The 23,191-nt window shown below is 35.6% G+C and overlaps 1 protein-coding gene across 1 annotated transcript in view; it reads left to right on the forward strand.

Annotated features, from left to right (window-relative positions):
- The window catches only part of SMC2 (structural maintenance of chromosomes 2), a 67,277-nt gene that overhangs the window by 37,029 nt on the left and 7,057 nt on the right, over positions 1–23,191 (forward strand). The window contains exons 16-23 of the mRNA XM_057313631.1: positions 656–791; positions 3,157–3,281; positions 7,941–8,134; positions 9,102–9,245; positions 12,612–12,806; positions 14,855–15,055; positions 17,036–17,152; positions 20,149–20,309. Of these exons, the coding sequence (XP_057169614.1) occupies positions 656–791; positions 3,157–3,281; positions 7,941–8,134; positions 9,102–9,245; positions 12,612–12,806; positions 14,855–15,055; positions 17,036–17,152; positions 20,149–20,309 (1,273 nt within the window). The remainder of the gene's footprint in view (positions 1–655; positions 792–3,156; positions 3,282–7,940; positions 8,135–9,101; positions 9,246–12,611; positions 12,807–14,854; positions 15,056–17,035; positions 17,153–20,148; positions 20,310–23,191) is intronic.

The following is a 23,191-nucleotide window of genomic DNA, read 5'->3' on the forward strand; positions in this document are numbered from 1 at the left end:
CAAACCTAGAGTTTTCTTGCCAACATAACTCAACCTGTTGTTGTCAGACAATTATAGTTGCTTGTAAAGTGAAACCAGCTTCCTCTGCTGTATCAAAGTTTAGGCCAGGTTATGGTACGGTAAAAAAAATAGCCCCCAAATCTCAGTGGCTTATAGTAAGTACCACAATTACGCTACTTTACCTGTAGGTCATTTATCTCTGTTCAGTGTTATTCACATTCTGGAACCCAGGCTGAAGGAAAAATAGCCCCTACTTTGAACATGGTTTTCTAATGGGAGAGGGAAAACAAATGGTGAATTATGTGCTGCCTTTTAAAGCTTACTTTCAAAAGAGGCACATTTTCCATTTCATTGGCCAGAGCAAATCACATGGCTAGGCTGATATTAGAGAGGAAAATGGCCCTGAGAAGGATGGGCCCAGTAGGAAGGGGCAGTGATTATTTTGAATAAACAATCCATCACATCTGCTTAGAAGTATTATCAAGTATGTATGTCCTAAGATTTTAATGATAAAATGAATTCTGTACCTTTATAAGCTTACTATAAAAGATTTGCTATTGAATCTTTTCAAGTATAATTCTTACAAAGTTTTTTATTGTCTACTAAATATGTGGTAACTTAATGTCTAAGGCTTGTTACAATTTGTTTCTATCAGGTGCTCGATCCCAGGCAGCTTCTATTTTAACCAAATTTCAAGAACTCAAAGATGTTCAAGATGAGTTGAGAATCAAGGAGAATAAGCTACAGACTCTAGACGAGGAATTAGCAGGTCTTAAAAACACAGCTGAAAAGTAAGACTTCTGTCAAATTAAGTTGTATTTTTAAGTTTCTTTTTGGTCAGAGACTCACGGTAGAAAATGAAAGAATTTTCTCTAAAGAAATACAACTTCTGCCCTTTTTCATAATATCCTTGATTTTATTTGAATAAATTGTGAGTAGATAACTTGTATATCAGTTACTTTTTTCTGATAAAAATAATGTCTTTGTTATAAGAAAATAGGAAAGGTAATTAAACAAAAGGAAGAAAAAAACCATCAGCCGAATATTTTTCTTTCCCTGTTGAGATATACCGTTACTCTACTGGGATTGGTGGGGAAATCCGTAGATATTCTGGAGGTTCACACCAGAGGATACTGGAGTCCTTCATTTGAAATGATAAACAGTATAGCATCGATCAGATGCCAACATTAAGTTTAGCAGCTTGTGGCTGTCCTGTACATACAAGGATCACTGGGTTGCCTACTGAGGAAGTAAACAAGTTCATGTCAGAAAGTCATTGTTAAAGTGTTTCCTTACAGTGTTTCTTCTGTATGGGTGTGGATATGGGTATGCGTGTGTGCTTTTCAACATTATTTCTGTTTGTGTATGATATGGGGAGATATTTTTATTTTTTTTTAAATTGGGATCATGCTATTTAATGTAACCTCTTTTTGTCAGTTAATGTTATTTATTACTGAGTGCTTCCTTTGTGCCAAGTACTCTTCTAGGAGCGGGAATATAGCAGTGAACCAAACAGATAAATCTCTTCCTTCTTCTTGTTGTCATATATATAGCTGGGAAAACACAATAAAAAAAAGTTAAATTGGTAAAACATATTAGCTAATGCTAAAGTTCTAAGAGGAAACATGCCACAAACTTAAAAAGTACATTATTTGAAAGTTTCTAATTTTTTCCAGTCTCTCTGAAGATGAGAAATGGAAAGAGAGTTAAAATCAGACATTTTATTCAGAATTCACAATACTGAATAAAAGTTAATATATGTACGTAGACAAACTTCAAATATTTGTAAATTTTTAGCATTCATCTTCTGAATTATCAAAGCTTGGAATGGTGCCAAAACTTTTTTGGAATACTATACATATGGAAGAGATGGTCATAATCATTCAAAGATAGAAATTGTAACAAAATGCCCACTTTCAAACATATACATGTAGAGCCTTTTACCTTCATTAACATACATTACCAAAAAGTGAATGAACTTTTCTCTGTGAAAAAGGAAGATTTCTGAGATCTTTGGAAGATTTGGCAAGGCACTGAGTATGTAGTTGCATTTGGCTTGGAACTGTTAAATGATCCAATACTATGAATAAAGTTATTTTGCAGAATTGTCTGGTGGCCTGATTGTGGCATTGAGGTCAAGGAAAGGAAATAGATTTTTAAAAATATGAGAGTGAAGGGCACCTCGGTGCCTCAGTCAGGTAAGCATACGACTCTTGATTTCAGCTCAGGTCTTGATCTCAGGGTCATGAGTTCAAGCCCCGTGTTAGGCTCCATGCAGGGCGTGGAGCTTACTTAAAATATGAGAGTAGAAAGGTCCTAAAGCCATTCTTTTATGGACCATATTAAGAAAATAGCATTCTAAGTTTTTTCAAATTTCTGCACTCCACGTTTTTAAATGAATTGAGAAATGGCTTGAAAATTATGGTTTTAATTGCTGTCAGGAATTCTCAGGCAAGAATACTCAAGGGAGTATTTATGTTTTATAAGTTGCTTCCTTCCTTTTTCCTCAGACCTCATGAATTTCTAGTGCGAAGCTTCCTTGTGTATTTATTACAGCTTGAAATTTCACTGCAGCTGAATTAGCTAAACACCTTCCAAAGAAAGAATTTTCAGCAGCTAGAAATGGGCTAGAATTACAGGATTTGCAAGAAGAGCACACTGTAATGTTTAAGTTCAGTACTATGCCTTTTTAAACTATCGGTCTCATTACAAAAAGTAGGGAACTTTGTTTAATATTTGAAAATGGGAATCGATAACCAGATTTTTGAAATTTGGTGTGGAGGTTACATTTTAATGTGCTTTTGTGGTGGGGAGCTATTGTGGAGTTTTTCCTCTTGGTAAGGATCTGTAGGAGAGACCATTTTTAAGGGAACCTATTTATTCCAAGGTTATTTTTAGTGTTTTCTAAAATTAAGAGTATTTCCGTAAGTAGTTATTATCAGTATTGGTCATTTAGAGTCCTTTACCTTCAGTGACCAAATCAGACTTGAATTTGATGCCTCAAAAATATGAGTCATCAAAGCTATTCTTGTAACCAGTGGCATCTTACACTGTTTATATTGTGAGCTTATTTTAGGTAAGAGCCTATAGTTTAAATGCATTTCTCAAATACCAGAAAAGTTGTGATCATTTATTGTAAATTTGTCTTTTTCTCAGGTATCGCCAACTAAAACAGCAGTGGGAGATGAAAACTGAGGAGGCAGATTTATTACAAACCAAGCTCCAGCAAAGCTCATATCACAAGCAACAAGAAGAATTAGATGCTCTTAAAAAAATCATTGGTGAGATAAAAACATTTTGTGTTTAATCAATTTCTACTGATAACCTTACTTTAGATATTTTAGATCTCCTATTATATATTTGAATTGATCACTCCAGATATTTTTATGATATTGCCAAGTTCTGCCCCTTTGCAGCAGTACACATTTCCACCAGTGGCATATGAAAGTTCTCATTTCTCCAAATCCTTTCCATTCTCGAAAGACTAAGCTCTCTCTAATCTGATTTTTCTGTAGAGATAGCACATTAGTATTTTAACTTGCAGATCCTTGATTTGCTGGTGAAGCTTGGGATCCATATATGTTCCTTGGACCTTTTGGTTTCTACATCTGTGAATTTTCTATTTCTTTTCCCCATTTTTCTTTTGAGTTGTTTATGGTTTGTTTCTATTGTTCTCATACTTAAGAGTTCTGATTTCTTACGGATTATCTGCATTATGAATATCTTTTGGTTTATGTGTTTGTCTTTTGACTTTGTTGATAGTATTTTTGTTAGGCAGAAATTTTTAATGTTTGACGTGATTCAGTTTATAGCTGTCTCTACCCCTAATTTTAAGAACTTGTCTTACACTTAATTAGAATTGTATATGGTAGTTTTAGTTTTTCTCATTCCTTAGGACAATTTTCCCACTAATATATTTTCTTCCCCTTTTATAAAATTAAAAATTTGCCCATTTTGTTCACTCCCCTACCTCTGCCAACCATTAATCTGTTCTCTGTATGCATTAGCTAGGATTTTTAAAAATTGGGTAAGATTCCACATGTAAGAGATATTGTATCATATTTCTCTTTCTCTTTTTTCACTTAGCATAATGCCTTCAAGGTCCATCCATGTTGCAAATGGCAAGATTTTCTTTTTTATGGCTGAGTAATATGCCACTATGTATATACACATGCATTTTCTTTATCCATTCATCCAAGGGTGGGTGCTTAGGTCGTTTCCATATCTTGACTGTTATAAATAATGCTGCAATGAACATGGGAGTGTGCATATATGTTTTTGAGTTAGTGTTTTTGTTTTCTTCTAATACCCAGAAGTGGAACTTTTATTTAGATCATATCTATTTTTTTAATTATTTGAGGAACCTCCATACTGTTTTCCATAGTTGCTGCACCAATTTGCATTCCTACCAACAGTGTGTGGGGGTTCCTTTCTCTCCAAGTCATCTCCAACACTTGTTATTTCTTCTTCTTCTTCTTTTTTTTTTTTTTTTGATAATAGCCCCTTCTAACAGGTGTAAGATAGTATCTCATTGTAGTTACGATTTGTATTTCCCTGATGCTTAGTGATGTTGAGCATCTTTTCATGTAACTGTTGACTGTGTGTCTTCTGTAGAAAAGTATGTATTCAGATACTGTACGCATTTTTTAATGAGACTGTTTGGCTTTTTCTTTTTGAGTTTTATCGGTTCTTCATGTGTTTGGGGTATTAACCCCTTACCAGATAAATGATGTGCAGATATTTTCTCTCATTCATTAGGTTGCCTTTTGTTGATGGGTTTTTTTGCCTTAGCTTTTTATTTTTTATTCATTTATTTATTTAAATATTTTTTATTTATTTATTTTGACAGAGACAGCAAGAGAGGGAACACAAGCAGGGGGAGTTGGAGAGGGAGAAGCAGGCTCCCTGCTGAGCTCAATCCCAGGATGCTGGGATCATGACCTGAGCCAAAGGCAGATGCTTAATGACTGAGCCATCCAGGCGCCCCTTGCTCTGATATTGTCCACTTATCTTTGCTTTTGTTGCGTTTGCTTTTAGTGTGAAATCCAAAAAACAATCACTGCTAAGACCAATGTCAGGGAACTTATCACTTATGTTTTCTTCTAGGAGTTTCATGGTTTCAGGTTTTACATTCAAGTCTCTAATCTATTTTGAGTGAAATCTTATGTGTAGTATAAGGTAGTGGTCCAGTTTTCCTAGCACCATTTATTGAAGAAATTGTCCCTTCATTGTATGTTCTTGGCTCCTTTGTCATAAATTAATTGACCATACATGCATGGGTTTATTCCTGGGCTCTGTTTTGTTCCAGCGATCAGTGTGTCTATTTTTAATGCCAATTCCATACTCTTTTGATTACTATAGCTTTGTATTATAGTTTAAATCAGGGAGTATGATGCCTCCACCTTTATTCTTTCTCAAGATAGCTTTGGCTACTCAGGATCTTTTATGGTTCCATACAGATTTTAGGATTGTTTTATTTCTGAGAAAATGCCATTAGAATTTTGATAGGGATTTCAGCAAATATGCAGATTGCTTTGGGATGTATGGACATTTTAACAGTATTCTCCCCATCGATGAGTATGGCGTATCTTTCCATTTATTTGTGTCTTCTTCAGTTTCTTTTATCAGTGCTTTATAGTTTTCCGTGTACACATCTTTCTACCTTCTTGGTTAAATTTATTTCTAGGTATTTTATTCTTTTTGATGTAATTATAAATAGGATTGTTTTCTTAATTTATTTGGCAGTTCATTATTATATAGAAATGCAACAGATTTTTGTACATTGATTTTGTATCTTGCAACTTTGTTGAATTTGTTAGTTCCGACAGTTTTTTAGTGGAGTCTTTAGGATTTTCTGTATATGTCATCTGCAAATAGAAATCTTTTCTAATTTGGATGCCTTTGTTACTTTCTTTCTTTTGCCTCTTGCTCTGACTAGGACTTCCAGTACTATGTTGAGTAAAAATGGCAAGAGTCCTCCTTGTCTTGTTTCTGATCTTAGAGGAAAAACTTTCAGCTTCTCAGTTTTGAGTACAATGTTAGCGGTGGGCTTGTCTTTTATGGCTTTTTTTATGTTGGGATGCATTTCATTTATACCTATTTTGAGTTTTATCATAAATGGGTGTTGAAATTGTTCTAATGCTTTTTCTGCATCTGTTGAAAACATGCGCTTTATCCTTCATTCGGTTCATGTGGTGCAGCACATTGATTGCAGCTGTTAAACCAGCCTTGTATCTTGGACCATATCCCACTTGATCATGGTGTATCATCCTTTTAATGTATTATTTAATTCAGTTTGCTAATATTTGCTGAAGATTTTTGTGTCTGAGTTCATCAGGGTTATTAGGCTGTAATTTTTTTTTTTTTTTTTTTTTGCCTCTGGTGTCCTTGTCTGGTTTTGATATCAGGGTAATGCTAGCTTTACGAGTTTCAAAGTGTGCCCTCCTCTTCTGTTTTTTGAAAGACTTTGAGACTAGGTACTAAATCTTTGAATGTTTGGTAGAATTCACCAGTAAAGCCATCTGATCCTGGACTTTTGTTTGTTAAGAGGTTTTTGATTACTGAGTCAGTGGTCTATTCGGATTTTGTTTCTCATGATTCAGTCTTTGTAGGTTGTAGGTTTCTAGAAATATATGTTTCTTCTAGGCTGTCCTATTTCTTGGTATATAATTGTTCATAATAGTCTCTTGGGGTCCTTTGTATTTCTGGTTTCAGTTGTAATGTCTCCCTTTTTTTTCTGATTTTATTTGAGTCCTTTCTTCTTAGGCTAGCTTAAAGTGAGCCAATTCCATCTTTCTAAGAGCTACCTTTTTTTTTTTTTTTTTAAGATTTTATTTATTTGACAGAGACACAGCGAGAGAGGGAACACAAGCAGGGGGAGTGGGAGAGGGAGAAGCAGACTTCCTGCTGAGCAGGGAGCCTGATGGCGGGTTTGATCCCAGAACGCTGGGATCATGACCTGAACCGAAGGCAGACGCTTAACGAATGAGCCACCCAGGTGCCCCTAAGAGCTAGCTTTTACTTACGTTGATCTTTTCTATTATTTTTTGGTCTCTTTCATTTTACCTTTGCTCTGATCTTTATTTCATTCCTTCTACTAACGCTGGGCTTTGTTTTGTTTTTTAATTCCTGTACGTGTAAGATTGTTGAGATTTTTCTTGTTTCCTGATATATGCAGTTATTATAAACTTTACTCTTAGAACTGCTTTTGCTGCATCCCATTAAGTTTTGGTATGTTGTATTTCCATTTTCATTTGTTTTAAGGTATTTTTTAAAAATTTTCTTTGATTTCTTATAGTGTTATGCACTGAAAAGCAGTATAGGACATTGTGTAGTCATGGTCACCATTACTAAAACAGTGTATGGCAGTTGTAACAGTAATGTGCTCATTTTATCTTGCTTTTATTTTTTTCTTTGTAAATTAGAGATATTTCTTCTATGCTTCATCCTAGACATGTTCTCATAGTATTTCTCTACTTCAAGAAAAGGCATAAATGAGCAAAGAATACAATATAACCTTACTTATGAAATTACCTGCAAGCTTTTTGGCAACTAAATAATAAGGGAAAAATACTGTAGTTATACTGTTGATTCTGGTTTAGGACGCATATTAAAGCATTTAAATATATTAAAAAGATAGTCTGAGCTTTTAAATAAGTTGCAGGTAAAGTTTATGTTCCTCAAGTTCATATGCTTGGAAATACTTTCTTTGTAGATCTTTAGATAATTCAAGTATGGCTCTTAGGTAGGATCTGTGTTTCAACGTAACATTTCTGGAATAAGGTTGGAACAGTTAATTTTTTAAAATTTTAGCCTCAAATTTTTCAGACCATTTCTTCCTTAAAAGGTGAGACTATAAGGCATTTATAAAAAACCATTACCTATAACTGCTAATAGTTGGAGGACCTCATTTAGCCACATTTGCCTACCTTATGATGCAGAGGAAAGTGAGGAGACCTTAAAAAACACCGAAGAAATTCAGAAAAAAGCAGAAGAAAAATACGAAGTACTGGAGAATAAAATGAAAAATGCAGAGGCTGAAAGAGAGCGAGAACTAAAGGATGCACAGGAAAAACTGGATTTTGCCAAAACAAAAGCAGATGCTTCTAGTAAGAAAATGAAAGAAAAACAACAGGTAATAATCTTTCCTGAAGTGGAGCCAATCTTTTATTGTCAATATAGTGCTGAAGGTGGTAGAGCTGCTTTGCTGGCCTTACTCATCAGTATTCACCACATCTAAAAGCACACTATGCTTCTTCAGGAAATAAATTATTCATCTTCTAAGTCAAATTAAAACACATTTTGCTGAAAATCTTGTAATGGAGGGTCATAATTTAAGGATGGATTGCATTGTCTTGCTAATTTTAGAGAAAGAGCAAAATTGCTTTTTTGTAAATGCTTCACTCAAGAGCAGACCAAAGCTTATATTCTGCAGTAGAGCTATGTCGTATTGGCTCGAGTTGTGACATTGCTATTTGGTGATCATCTGTGTGAATGGATACTGTGAAAGAAAGCATGTTACATTTACAAAGTGCCATTCAGTTGTAGACCGATGGTGATAATGGATTTTATCTTTTGGATAGTGCCAAAGCTGGAATTTGAACGTAGCTTTTTCTGTCCACAAAGGCTGTGCTCTGAATCACTTTTCTCGACAATTTTACTTAAATCTTTCTTCATATTCTGCCACTAAATAACCTGCACAGAGTATTTTCTAATGAACTGAAGGTTATAATGGGAAAGAAGAAAATTTGAGAAACTATTTTTTTTTTACATTGAATAATTATGTTTTAAAAAAGGCTTTTCCTCTGCTAATTTTTCTCTTATGTAGAATTCTGTGTTTTTCTCTGTAGGAATAAAAGGATAAAGGAAATAGCTCATGCTAAGCTCTTTGAACCTGTAAAAACTATATATATTTGTCATTTTTTTTTAAGTGTAGGAAAATAAATTTCCTTTCTCCTTCCTTCTTCAGGGGAAACAGCTTACATGTGTTTTGGTAGTTGAATAACCAAGCTGTGGATCTTACTTGCATGAGAATCTTACTAATATATGCATTTTTCAGTAATTAATAGCCTGTTGAATGTGTAGATAATGGTTTCTTATAGGAAGTTGAAGCTATCACTCTGGAGCTGGAAGAGCTCAAGAGAGAGCACGCATCCTATAAACAACAGCTTGAAGCTGTCAATGAAGCTATAAAATCCTATGAAGTACAGATTGAAGTAATGGCATCTGAGGTGGCTAAAAATAAGGTAACGTTTACTTACCATATTGGAGAAATAGCAAATGTTAATTGAAATGTTGGCTTGAAGATGTTTGACTTTAGAGGTCTCGATATCTTCATTCTTGTCTTGATGAGAGGCAAAAACAGTGCTTAGTGATCCAGAAAGAGTTCTGAAATAATAATACTGATTGTTTTAGTCTGGCTCTCCTCTGAAGACAAAAATTATGCAGTAATTCAAACAGGCAAAGTTTAAATTAAAAATTGACTACAAGAGGAGTTTGGAATGATGTGGGATTGATCACTAGTGAGTAAAGAGAACGCTAAATGATACAGGAAAAGCAGATATGGAGAACAGCCATTACCACCTGTAGGGCTGAGGAAGGGGCATGCCCCATGAAGGGAACAAATCTGGCAAAGAGCCTCATTGCACTTGTAGGGCTGAAAACCAGATCTAGTTGGAGAAGGCATAACTGTGGCCCCATGGTGGTGAAGTTTGCTGACATGCAGGGGAAGCCATCTATAGGGAAATGCCACATGGGATGCCAGGGGAAATTGGCCATGTGAATATGCTGCAAAGTCCCGCTCCCCTCGCCGCCTCTGCTGGATGTCAGGGCAGCCATGCAAGCTGCTAGCTCTGTCACGTGACAAACTTGCCTTCGAGAAAAGCATGCCAGCACCGGGACTGTAAAGCCTCTTTCTCCAGTTTCCCAACAGCATCTTTTTCTGGTGAGGCTGACTATAGTTGCTGCTGGTGGGGGAGAAATGTTGTGATACCAGAAGCAGGGAAGTAAAGGATGGATTTAGGGCTGAGGGGATTTCACATGTTAGAAGACATTCTGTCACCTGCAAATTCATGTTGTGGTATATCTTTAGTAGAGATCATCCCTCATGAATATTGGCTACTCTCTTGTCCCTTTCTTTTTGACTTTGAATTGTTTTGTTTTCATATTGAGGTATAATTGATATATATTAGTTTCAAGCGTACAGCATAATGATTTATTTGTATATATTGCAAAATGACCATCCCAATGAGTCTAGTTAACATCTGTCACCACATATAAAAGTTACACACTTTTTTTTCTTGTGATGAGAACTCTTATGATCCACTCTCTCAGCAGCTTTTAAATATACAGTACAGTATCACTGACGACAGTCACCATGTTGAAGTTTTCTGTCATGCTGCTGTGGATACTCTTGGTAAATAATATCCTTGTTTTCCTGTTAACTGAATGTAGATAGCTTTCGAAGGGGGAGTTGCAGTCATTTGACATTCATTGTGGTTTTGCCTTACTTGTGTCATCTACTTCCACATTTTCTTTTATGTTTTTCTTTTGAAATTATGGTTTTAATTGTTGTAGTGTGTGGTATTTTGGAAACCAGGTCTTTCCTCTTGATTCTCTTCATGGCAAAACTCAAGGGGTTTTTTTTGTTTTGTTTTTAACACATTATCAAATCAATAGAATAATAATTTTTACTCTCCTTTTTGAAATTAAGAGATCAGAATGCTTCTCAGCTTTGTCTTTGGTGTTGCTGATTAAATTTTCTAGTTTCTGTTCAGTTTCTATTTTGCCTCCAAAGTAAATTTTAGTTTTTAAAAGTATCTTTAGTTTTTTTTCTGATTTATTGTCTTAATCTCATATTTTTCATTTTATCCCTCCATATTTTTTGTTTTCACGGACATCATGTTGTAGAATTTTTAAAAAAATAGATATGTGTTTCTAAAGATAAATGGGAAAATAAATAAGCTACTCCATTCTCAATCTAAAGTCAAAGTCAGAACATTTATCTATTTCCATTTCTCTTTGTGGAAAAGTATAAAATGGATCACTTAGTTTTTAAAGGTGGTTCTTTCAGGCTCTCTCTGCATTCTAAATTGTTTCCTTTTCTAGATAAGAGTATCAAAGGACACTCCCAGGAGGCTACGAAAAGAAACTGCCTACTAACTAACTAGACAAAACCAAAATTTCATTTCTGCTCAACCTTAGCGACAGATTTCCTATTATAAAAAAGATTAAAATAGTCAAAACTGCAATGCAATTTTTTTTTCAAGATTTTGAGAGAGAGTATAAGCAGAAGCAGGGGTAGCTGCAGTGGAGAGGGAGAAGCAGGCTCTCCACGGAGCGGGAAGCCCAATGCAGGGCTCGATCTCAGGACCCTGGGATCATGACCTGAGCTGAAGGCAGACTCAGCCTACTGAGCCACCCAGGAGCCCCTGCAATGCAGTTTTTAACCTGTAGGCATGAGAGAATCTTCATAAACATTATAGATATATATATAATTTTTTTTAACATGTGGTGTTAATAAACCTGTGTCTGTTATTTTTCCCTTCGGTTAATATCACCAGAGTATTTTTCACTTTCTTTTCTTGCTCTTCGAAGGTTTCAAAAAGCTAAAATATCTTCAGGTTTTTATATGAATGCCATGATTTATTTTCCTTCCTCAAAAGACCTCTCATGACACAGATTAAACATTATAAGGAAATTAAAGCACTTTGAGCCCATTCAATAACCTAACCATAATGTTAAGTATCCTCTGTTGCTCAAAACGATCATTTCCTAATGAGCATGCCTAAAAAATTGCTAAATTTTTTATCTGTGCTTTTCATAATGAAGAACCATTCTTCCTTAGAGGCTTGTAGCAGGTTGTCCTACTTAGGTTTTCCCTCTACCTAAATCTGAGTTGAACTAGATTTTTTTTGGTTTAGACATTTGTGTGAGTTCTAAGATCTAGGATGAAACAGGGGTTTGCAGGGGTTGGTGATAGACTGAATTGCAGTAATAATTAACACTTTGGAGATTGAATAGCTTCAACCTTGAGAAGTAAGGAGATAATAAAAGTCAAAGCAAGAAAGTTTTTCTGTGTGCCATAGATCGATTTATTCAAAAAAGCTTCTCTTATTTTTCTGTTTTGACCCCTGTGCTAGAACCAAACATTGTGACCTCTGTTGTCACTGGTAAATATGACTTATATCTATAGAAGGGAAAAGTAGAAAGCCCCAGCCTACATTCTACGCCTCCTGGTAAATGATATTTGGGGATCTGTCATATTATCTTCTTGTTAACTACCAAAATATGCCACTTTTCCAAGACTTCAAAAGTCAGATTCCTATAGTTCCCCCCACCCCACCAAGTTGATCCCAACTACACTGTATCCAGCAGAAACTTTATTGCTTCCAGCGTGAACACTGCATCGCATCTTTTTTCTAGTGGTAAACAGGTTTTCTCCTGTATGTAAATTAGTCATTTTAATGGGGATATAAAATGTAGAGGGTTAGGTGACCATCTGCCTGTGATCATATTCCCGTCTTGCCTAAAAGTTTGTTAGATGATCTTTTAATAAACTAAAAATATGTCCATATTACCTTGCTATATGTGGTCTTGGAATTATGTTTCAGGAGTCTGTAAATAAAGCTCAAGAAGAGGTGACCAAGCAAAAAGAAGTGATAACCGCCCAAGACAATGTAATTAAAGCTAAATATGCCGAAGTAGCAACACATAAGGAACAAAACAATGATTCTCAGCTTAAAATTAAGGAACTGGACCACAACATCAGCAAACATAAACGGGAGGCTGAAGATGCTGCTGCAAAGGCACGTGTGTGGTGTTTATTTTTACCCGTAATCAGATTTTTGCTTCTGAGTTGTTGAAATAGTCTAGTAAACTCAGTGAAGAATTCAGTAAATGGCAGAACTGCTGTGTCACATAATTTTGAGGCTTAGTTATTTTAACGGCTTCTCAGCAATGTTCATTTTTACCAAATGGCATAAATGTTTTGTTTCTAAATTTCAGGTGTTTATTCCTATCTCCAAGATGTTTTTACCAAATGATGGTCTCCCATGGAACTGACCATTTTTTTAATACCTAAATATTCATAGAACTATTAATATATTAGTAGTAATAATATATATTATTTACCTTATTTCAAAGTGATTTAGAAACTCACAGAAATATATATACAGGCAACTTCTAAAATAAGGACTTAATTGGCTTCCGGATATCCTTGTGAGGGTCAGTACAGTCAGTTTTGCAGCCTCATTTGAAATCTGATGTTTTGCTAAACAGCTAAGTTTCTTCCTTCCATGTGTCACAGTGTCTTAAGTATTTAGAATACATGCTTTTGCAGAAATTCATTGCTCGGTTAAGAGGCTGCACCCATGAAGTCTTAGTAATTCACCCATCATGTTTTCTGATGAGTGTGTAACAGTTTGGTGCCTTTTAAAAAATCTTTAGCACCTTAAAAGTAGAAGAGATTTAACTTCAAAAAAGTCAGAACATGCAAAACAGTCACCCCACCCTCTGAAAGTGCCATGTGTGCCTGTTCAGGTTCATTACTTAGTTTAAAAAAATATATATTTTTTCATAGCCACATCATTAATATCCTTTATCCATTAATTATTATTATTATTATTATCCATTAATATTATTATTGATTTCCCATTAGCCTGGTAGCCTAATATTAGTGGATTCGTGGAAATATTACCAATATTACTGTTAATAGTTTTTTGTAATTGAAAATGCCGGTAGTGGTGATTGCTGGGGGATTTCATTTACAGTTACGGAGGTGAACAGGAGACTCGCAAGTGGAACTGCTAAAAAGTCAAGGATTCTTTGAAGTATATACTTTATCCAATATTTATTGCATACCAACTAGTATCAGATAGTAGGCCAGGCACTAAAGATAAGGATAAGCAACACGTACCCAGAATGCCTTCATAGAGCTATGGATCAGCAGGGAAGGCAGACTGGAAATGATCGTCTTTGGAGCCTGGAGGTGAGACTGTACCCATGGAATTAATAAGGATGAACAAATTGACAAGGATTAGATTTTACCAGTCAGAACCAACCTTAAACAATTTTAGTAGAAGAAAGTCTTCCTTAAGCATTATAATTTAAAATTTTTAACTATTATATAAAGTACATTGTTGTGCCTTGTCAAAAGACAGTGGCTAAGGGAATGGAGTCAGCATTTAGGGAAGTTAAAAAAAATAAAAAATAAAATTAAAAAAAAATTTAATAATTCTTCTCAGAATTGTCAGTCAGGATTAGGCTTCCACAAATTTACCAAATCTATGATTAAGTATTCCTATAAGAATTTTAAATTTCACAAGTTGTTTTTGAATTAATTGATTGAGTTTTGTAAAATCTGAAGGAGCCTTATCTGACTTACATTTCATTCTAATGGAGGTGTTTTACATATACTTTGTATAAATTTGTCAGAGCTGGCTGGCTCTTCTTCTAATGCTTATGTAATAGGAAGATCTTTTTTTTTTGAGCCTATCCTCTAGGTAAAAATATTCATACTTAGTATAAGTTTACTGTTAACAGTGAACCTAATTTTTACAAATGAGTCATTGATTTAAAATTGCTAAGTATTTAAGAAACTTTTTTTTTTTTTTTAAGATTTATTTGAGAGAGCATGCGCATGATGGGGGGGGATGGGGGTGGTGAGAGGAAGAGGAGAGAATCCTCAAGCACACTCCCTGCTGAACTTGGAGTCCAGGACCCTGAGATCATGACCTGAACCAAAACCAAGAATGAGAGGCTCAATCAACTGAGCCACCCAGGCACCCCAAGAAACTGGTTTTTAAATACCTGTTTGTAAACAATGATAAATGCTTCTATTATCCTCTGTGGCTAGGTCTCCAAAATGTTGAAAGACTATGACTGGATTAATGCAGAGAAACACCTCTTTGGGCAACCTAATAGTGCCTATGATTTCAAAACCAACAACCCAAAAGAAGCTGGTCAGAGACTTCAGAAGTTGCAAGGAATGAAGGAGAAACTGGGGAGGAATGTCAACATGAGAGCTATGAATGTTCTGACAGAAGCTGAAGAGCGGGTAAGTCCTTTTCCTTTGGCCACCTGAGTAGCTTCGATGGCTCTCTGTGACACCTGCAACAATTAACTAGAGGAAATCTTGCTTGATGCCCTTGATTCTGAATTTCTTTGTTTTTCCTTTCTCCCTTTTCAGTTCTTATTTCATTGTTTTGCATCATCAATTATTTATATATTCTGTTGTACCTTGAATAACTTTTCTGTTGGCTTTGCCATGAACATATTCAACTCTTTTCTCATTCTTGGTGTAAATAAAAACTGTACTTTTTGTTCTGTTTAACTTCTTACATTTCTATCCTTTCTTTCACTTGCCTTGAAAGGGCTTTGAAAGATCAGGTGTACTCTGCTATCCGCCTCCTTACCAGTTGTTTCGTAACTATTGTCTTCTTTGATTCCAGGGTACACTAGAACCATTGCATAAGTAATGACTAATATTGTTATATGCATAACCACTCCTCTACTCATCTGTAAGTCCAGCAGCATCTTCTGTTTTAATGCTCACTTACTTGATAATGTTATCCATCTTCCCAACCCTGACAAAACTTTTATAGTCTGCCATGTTACTAGAAAAATCCACAGGGGAAGGCAATCCGTATTCTTGACAGCTCCATAGGAAATAGCTGTCTGAGTAATTTTATATTATGCCCTATACCTTCTTTAATTTTGCAAAATTCTATTCGAATTTGTATCACAGAGTTATGAGAGCTCTCTGAAAGTGGTAATACTTATGAGCTCAATTACTTTTAAGAAGTTTTGCTATAATGGGGCTTTTTGTAATTGTTATTGACATTAGTATCTACAAAGAATCTGTATTATGTTAGATACCAAATAGGCTAATAATGCTCATGTTGTGATCTAGCTATAAGATGTTCCTGCTGGTTTTTATTTCTCCGTTAAAGCTTTGCAATATATGCCATATTTGTGGAGGAAAAGCTTTGGTCTGAATTTGAACTACATATCATTGTGAAACTTATTCACTTGTTTGCTTTTATTAGATAATGATAACTGGTCTAATATTTTTTAAAAGAATTCTCCAACTCCCATTTCCTTACCAGAGGGAAAGGCTCTATTGCTAAGTAAGATGGCCTTTTGTTTTGTTGTATTTTGTGTCTGTCCAGATAAGAAACTACATGGAATTATGCAAGAAATAAGAGAAAATTGTAGAGAGGAGGTTTTAGGAGCTTGGCCATAAAGCAGAGAGACAGCAAGGAAGTCAGCAAGACTGGCTGGAATTTTTAAGGGAGAATTTGAAGCCTCCTTTGAGGAGAAATGAGTTAAGAGGATTTTTAGAAAGTTCTGCTACTACTCATGGTGTAATTATCCCTCTGCAGCCTCCCTCAAAAGTTTTTTTTTCAGTGAGTTTCTGTATTAACCAGGAAAAGACCACTCTGAAGATGTGATGTTTGAACTGAAACTTGAGGCACCAGTTATGTCAGATACAGAGAAAGAGCATTCTGGGAAGAGAGAACAATGCAGAGGCTAGAAGGCTGTAATGAGCTTATTATGTACAAGGAACTGAAAAAAAGACCATATGGCTGGAGCCTGGGGAGGAGTGGGATGCCAAAAAGTCAGATAAGTAAGGGCAAAATTATGAAGGACTTGTACCTCATGATGAGGAATTGAAATTTTGTGTCACTGCTAAGACCTTAAGAAAGCGTGCCAGGGCTACTTTTGAGTTTACATACGACACATTTTCTTTTTTGCCTTGGCTGCTGGAAAGATCAGGTGGGAGTGTTAGTGGAATCAAAATACTTCAGGAGCTTGTCCTATAAATTCTCAATAATAGCAACTAAATTTTACCTATAGGTGATATATTTATTTTCTTCATAGTTTGGTTTACATTATGACTCTTAATGCAGTATATCTCTGGTAAACAGGAGTGTATATATTATATATAAAAATTAAACCTCTATTCCTGACTGAATTCTAGAATATAAAGAAAATTATATATTTTTCCAACTAAGTATGCTTTTTGTCTTACTAGTATAATGACTTGATGAAGAAGAAGAGAATTGTAGAAAATGACAAATCCAAAATCCTTGCAACTATAGAAGACCTTGACCAGAAGAAAAACCAAGCCCTAAATATTGCTTGGCAAAAGGTATTTGAACCAAAAATATCATTTATTCTATATGAGGCAAGGATGAAGAATTTTGTCAGTAGGTTTATACACTGAGATGAATTTTAAATGGCTGATTTGTGTTTGAAAGAGGCACACACTCATGCCTTAATTAAAAACTTCTAGACTTTTAAATGCATCTGTCCTTTTGGACTTGACTACTACAGATTTGCAAAGGTAAATTTGTGTCCTTCCATCATATTCTCACAGTCAACTTCCCTAGTTCCTAAGTTATATTAAATTTCTAACTTTCTAGATTTCTTTATTTTTCATTCTTAACCTTGTTTCCACATCTGTGTTACTTTCAAAGGAGATACATTTGTCTGAAACCTTAGATTCTGTCCAATATCTGCCATGCCCCACTGCTCGAAGCTGGAAGCAGTCTCAGTTTTGCACTGGTGAAGCTCTGAGTGTTGGAAAGCACTCCCAAGGACCCCTTTGGCTCTAGCTTCCTTGGTTTCTCTTCCCCAGGCTCACAGAGTTCAAATATTCCTTCTCAGAACATTTCTCTAATAAGATTGGCATATTCCTTACTACTTAGAAGTTATTAATTGCATTTCAGAATTCATAATTATGCATTTTGTATGTTAAATTAACAATTCCATAACTGATAGTTAACCATCCATATTTTATAGATGAGGAAATCAAAGCTTAGTTGAAATAGCCTAAGATATATAGCCAAAGGTGGAAAAACTGGAATTCTCTTTTCCTAAATTAGAACCAAAGTTAAAATTGCCTTTAGTTGCTAACTGCTGTCACCTTTGTTGCCCTTAAATTGGGCAGTAAGCAAGGAAGTTTAGAATTCTCTTTCACTGGACTGTTATTCAGCAAAATCCCAAGTACCTTTTTCATTTTGTATTATGACGACTTTGGCAGATTTCAAGATTCTTTACTATTATTTCTGCTTCCCTGGCTGCATGTATTTTTCTCCTTTAGGATAATTCCTCCACCTCTCATGTGGAAGTTTTCCTGTATCTATCCTAGCAAAGGACTCTCAGCCAAAAGATTCCAAACATGTTACTGTGCTGTTTGGTGCTTTTACAATCCCATTCCGCTGGGATTTAATTGGGCACCTTGCCTCTTTTTTGCTTTTTAATTCTGTAATTATTCAGAATTCTGAAAACTTCATTTTCAGTAATGGCAGGACAATTATCCCTTTCAGTCACCTTGTTTTTACTACTCTATAACTTATCTTCAGTGCTTCGTCTCCCTGGGGTGTTTGCTTTTTAAAAATGCATGCAAAAAGTTGGTCCCATCATTCTTGTATAAACGTGGATTTAACACTGGATCTGAGAGATTTTGTCTCTTGTTTTCCCCATGGTTCCTAGATTTAATGCAAGTACAAATTTATCCTTTAAATTAATGTTCCCCCAATTTCCAAGTTTCTCTGAAAGCTGGTAAATTTATGAGTGCTTATTATATGTCAGCTGCCATTCTCATACTAATTAATTTTCTCATTTAATCCTCACAATAACCTCTTGAGAGAAGTAGTGTTATCAGCATTATATATCTCTTTCTGGCTTCCAGCACACTCGATTCAGAAACCCAGAGTATTTTCGGCATTGGGTGTTTGTTTCCTCCCTAACTGTATTGGATTTTCAGAATTCAATTGCATTTCACCTTTATATCTGTCCATGACTGTGGTGCATTTTCTATCTTGAATAGGGCTATATTCTTCTCTGCCCATTAACTGATAAGTTACTCTTTTACCCTTTGGAGGAATTTCCACATGGGATCCATGGTCATGTTCAGGGTTTAATAGTCGTCTACTGTTTTAGTGCTTTTCTCATGCCTGGCCAAAAAATTAAAGAAGAAAAAGAACCAAAGGTGTTTATAAAACACTCTGCTATCTTTATCATTCCCCAAAAAGACAGTGGTCCTCTCCATTGTGATGAACCTCACCTAGCTCCAGAAATCTATCCCAGGTAAACGAAAGCCTATTAACTCTGTGTAGGATATTACTCCGCATGTATGCAGTTGCTCTTAAAACTGTTTTCCTTTATAAATCTGCATTCGGTAGCACGGATTGATTGTATCTAGATCTCCTTATTAGTACAAATATTCATGCACTTGAATTTGGGGATTTCTCTAGAGAACATGACTGTCAGATCTTCACGGGTTTGTGCCTGTATGCACGTACACACTCAAATTTACTGAACTCTCAGATTATTAGTTGTGTATTTGAAGACAGATGACCAATTCGCTAATCATTCATCAAGTGTGTATGCACAAAAATTACCCAATTACAATTAGAATATTGACCCTAAACCTCTAGGTAGTCTGTGGCTTGATGGGGATAAGCCAAACAGCTTCTTTAGCCTTTTTCTGTTGGGGTCCCATCCTGTTCCTGTCTTTTGACAACTTCTTTGGCTGAGAAGAAGCCTACAGAAAAGGACCATTCAACACCTTGAACAGATCTGGTGGCTTGATTTCATGCCTCTTTTTTTCCTAGACTTCACCTTAATCTTTGACTTTTTAAGGTTAGCTGATAACCCCTGGCCTATCAAAGCCGTCAAAAGAAAACAGGTTTTATAAGAGAACGTTTTATGCCAAAAACAGTTTTTCATGTCTGCCTCTCCCAACTGCAACTTTAGTCTCCTTTATTATATATTTGTGTGTCTCCGAAGATTCCTATAGCTTACAAAAGTATCAGAATTTCAGGGTAGAGTTAGAAGTATAGCCTCTAGTTTCCCTTGGAAGTTAGAGCAGAGCTCAGTAAATTTTTTCTGTAAAAGGGCAGGTAATATTTTTGGCTTTGTGAGCCATATAGTCGGTTGCAATTATTAGACTTGTTTTGGCGCTATCAGCCACAGACAGTATATAAATGAATGGGCATGGCTGGATTTGTCACATGGGCCATAATATGTCACAACCTGAGTTAGTAACAGACAACAAAATGCATCTGCTAGATTGAATATACACATAGCCACATTTGATTATTCTTGGAAAGCCTTCTATATGTATTTTTTTAAATCCAGGTGAACAAGGACTTTGGCTCTATTTTTTCTACTCTTTTGCCTGGTGCTAATGCTATGCTTGCACCACCAGAGGGGCAAACTGTATTGGATGGTCTGGAGTTCAAGGTTGCTTTAGGAAATACTTGGAAAGAAAACCTAACCGAACTTAGTGGTGGTCAGAGGTGAGTAATCCCTTTGCAGTATTATAATTTTATTATAATTTATTATAATTATAATCTCATTCCTCTTGTTGTATTATAATCCATCATCTCACCGCTAAGCAAACAAAATTGAAAATTGGTAGGTAATCTTTACACGTAGAATTTAAGGAGCTTAATATGTAAGACTGCAGATTTTTTTTTATAACATTGATTAAAATAGTAGGCAACAGGGGGCAACCTGGACGGCTCAGCTGAGCGTCCAGCTCTTGATTTCGGCTCAGGTCATGATCTCAGGATCATGGGATTGAGCCTCGCGTTGGCCTCTGTGCTCAGTGGGGAGTCTGCTTGGGATTCTCTCCCTCTCCCCCTGCTTGAATGCACGCGCTGTCTCTCTCAAGTAAATAAATAAACGTTTACGATAGTAGGCAACAAGGGAGAAGTAAGGATAAGCGATTAGAAAACTAGATAAAATATATGAAAAACAAGCGTTGTCAGACTTTGGGAAATGAATAGGTCAAGAATATGATACCTGAAAGCAATGAAACCAAAGTGCTGAGCTCAGTGTTCACCCCAGCTTTCTCCATAGGAGAATTTCTGGTTTGCACGTGCAGGGAGGGGAATCCACACAAAGTCTAGTAGTCTCACTAAATTCAGGCAAGAGATTAGAATTTTGGGAGAACCCCGGCTTAGCATTCAGTCTGTACTGTCCTGGAAGTGAAAGCTACTGTACACACAGAGCAGTTCAGCGCCTGCCTTGAAGGGAGCAAGCTGATCCTCATGTAACTTGAGACTCTAACGTGACATGTGACACAATGTCTGGCATCTGATAAAAAGTACTGGACAAAAATCAAGAAAATGTGACTCATAACCCAGAGAAAAATTATTCGATGGAAACAGATGTAGAAATGACAGGTGATAAAAATAAGACACAAGGAAGTTATAGAATTACATTAATTATTTCCAAGAATTACAGGGAAAAAAGAACCTAGTGAAATTTCTGGAGATAAAAAAATATGCCTGAAAGGAAAAGTTCACTACATGACATTAACAGATTAGACAGTGTAAAAGAAACATGAATGACTTTGAAAACACAGCAAAAAAGAAACTATTAAAACTAAACTGAGAAACATAAAACTAAAAAACAGAGCTTAAGTGACCATCAAGCCATCTAACATACATGTATTTGGAGTTCCAAAAAGAGAGGAAGAGGCAAAACAGAAAAATACTTGAAATAATGGCCCCAAATTTTCCCAGTTTGATGAGTTCTATAAACCCACAGTCTTCATTTCTGTGAACCCTCGGTGGGATAAACACATCCCCTGCCCCCTCCACACACACATACAATAACACAGTAAAGCATGTTATATGAAATTGTGATTTTTTTATACGCCAGTGATTAGAAAAATCATAAAGTAGCCAAAGGTAAAAACGCAAATTATATGCCAAGGAACAAAATAAAAATGACTTCAGGCTTATTGTCAAAAACTGTACAAGCCAGAAAGTCTGGAATAACATCTAAAAAGCGCTAGAAGAAAAACATGTCAACCAAGAATTCTATGTCTAATTGAAATAGCCTTCAAATCGAAGTCAATATAAATATTTTTTTCAGAAAAACAAAAGCTGGAGGAGTTTGATCCTAGCAGAACTGTACACGTTAAAGGAAGTTTTCAGGTGAAAGGAAAAGGATACCAGAAGGAAACTTGGATCTACGTAAAGGAATAAATCTAGACAATCAGCATACTAAGGAGAAACTTAGGCGGTCATGTGGCCTAACTCCTTACCTGCTGCCAAGAACCAAATAATTAAAACCTACTGAGAGAAAATTGTGAATATTCACATAAAGATGGTTATTAATTTTGTATTTTTCCCCTTCAGGATGTGCAATCCTAGTCCTTAAATTGTTCTCATGTGCTGATGATGCCATCATGTAACTCTTACATATGTAGAAAACACTAAGACCTGTTAGCTTTCCTTGTGAAATCCTTTTTTATGATTAGAATAGTGGTCCCTTGATTTGTTTCATTATGATAAGATTCCTAAATATTTTAACAGTATAAGACACTTTCTGGTAACTGTTAAAATTGAATTCCACAGTTAAGATCCCAATATCTTATGTTTTTTGCCAAATTCCTAGAAAGTGTTTTGAGGAAAACCTAAAATGTATGTTTATTTTCTTACTGGGACCTGAAAATTATTTCCATAATTGAGATGATATAAAATTATTTTTAGATATATACCATTATTTAATTTCTTTTTATTTTTTTTTAAAGATTTTATTTATTTATGTGACAGAGACAGCCAGTGAGAGAGGGAACACAGCAGGGGAGTGGGAGAGGAAGAAGCAGGCTCACAGCAGAGGAGCCTGATGTGGGACTCGATCCCAGAACGCCGGGATCACGCCCTGAGCCGAAGGCAGATGCTTAACGACTGCGCTACCCAGGCGCCCCTATACCATTATTTTAGATGTATATCCAGCACAGTTTAACTCTGGGTGAGATTTTTTTCTTTCTGAAAGATTAAATTGAAAGAAGCTCAGTGCTGTAAGCATTTGGCACAGAGAAAGCCAATAAAAAATAATTTTAGGATCCTTGAATGACCTCAACTCCCCTCTACTGAGGTAGATGTCTCACTATTTTTTATTACACTGTTTCATACATTTCCCTTGCTAGAAATTTTGGTTTCACCTTAAAAAAAAAAAAAAAGGACTTTTAAAGTATTTAAGAAAAAATATAAAAATTATGATTCTTCATACCAGATTAGAACAAAACCAGATATAGTTACAGGGGATGGTTAGCTATAAGAGAACTGAAAAAGACCTATAGAATCTGAGATGCCTAACTACAAATTTTAAATAAGGTGTATTATTAAGGTTCTCTGGAGAAACAGAACCAGTACAGTGTGTA

Source organism: Ursus arctos, unplaced genomic scaffold, assembly GCF_023065955.2.
Source record: "Ursus arctos isolate Adak ecotype North America unplaced genomic scaffold, UrsArc2.0 scaffold_18, whole genome shotgun sequence".
NCBI classification, from domain to species: Eukaryota; Metazoa; Chordata; class Mammalia; order Carnivora; family Ursidae; genus Ursus; species Ursus arctos.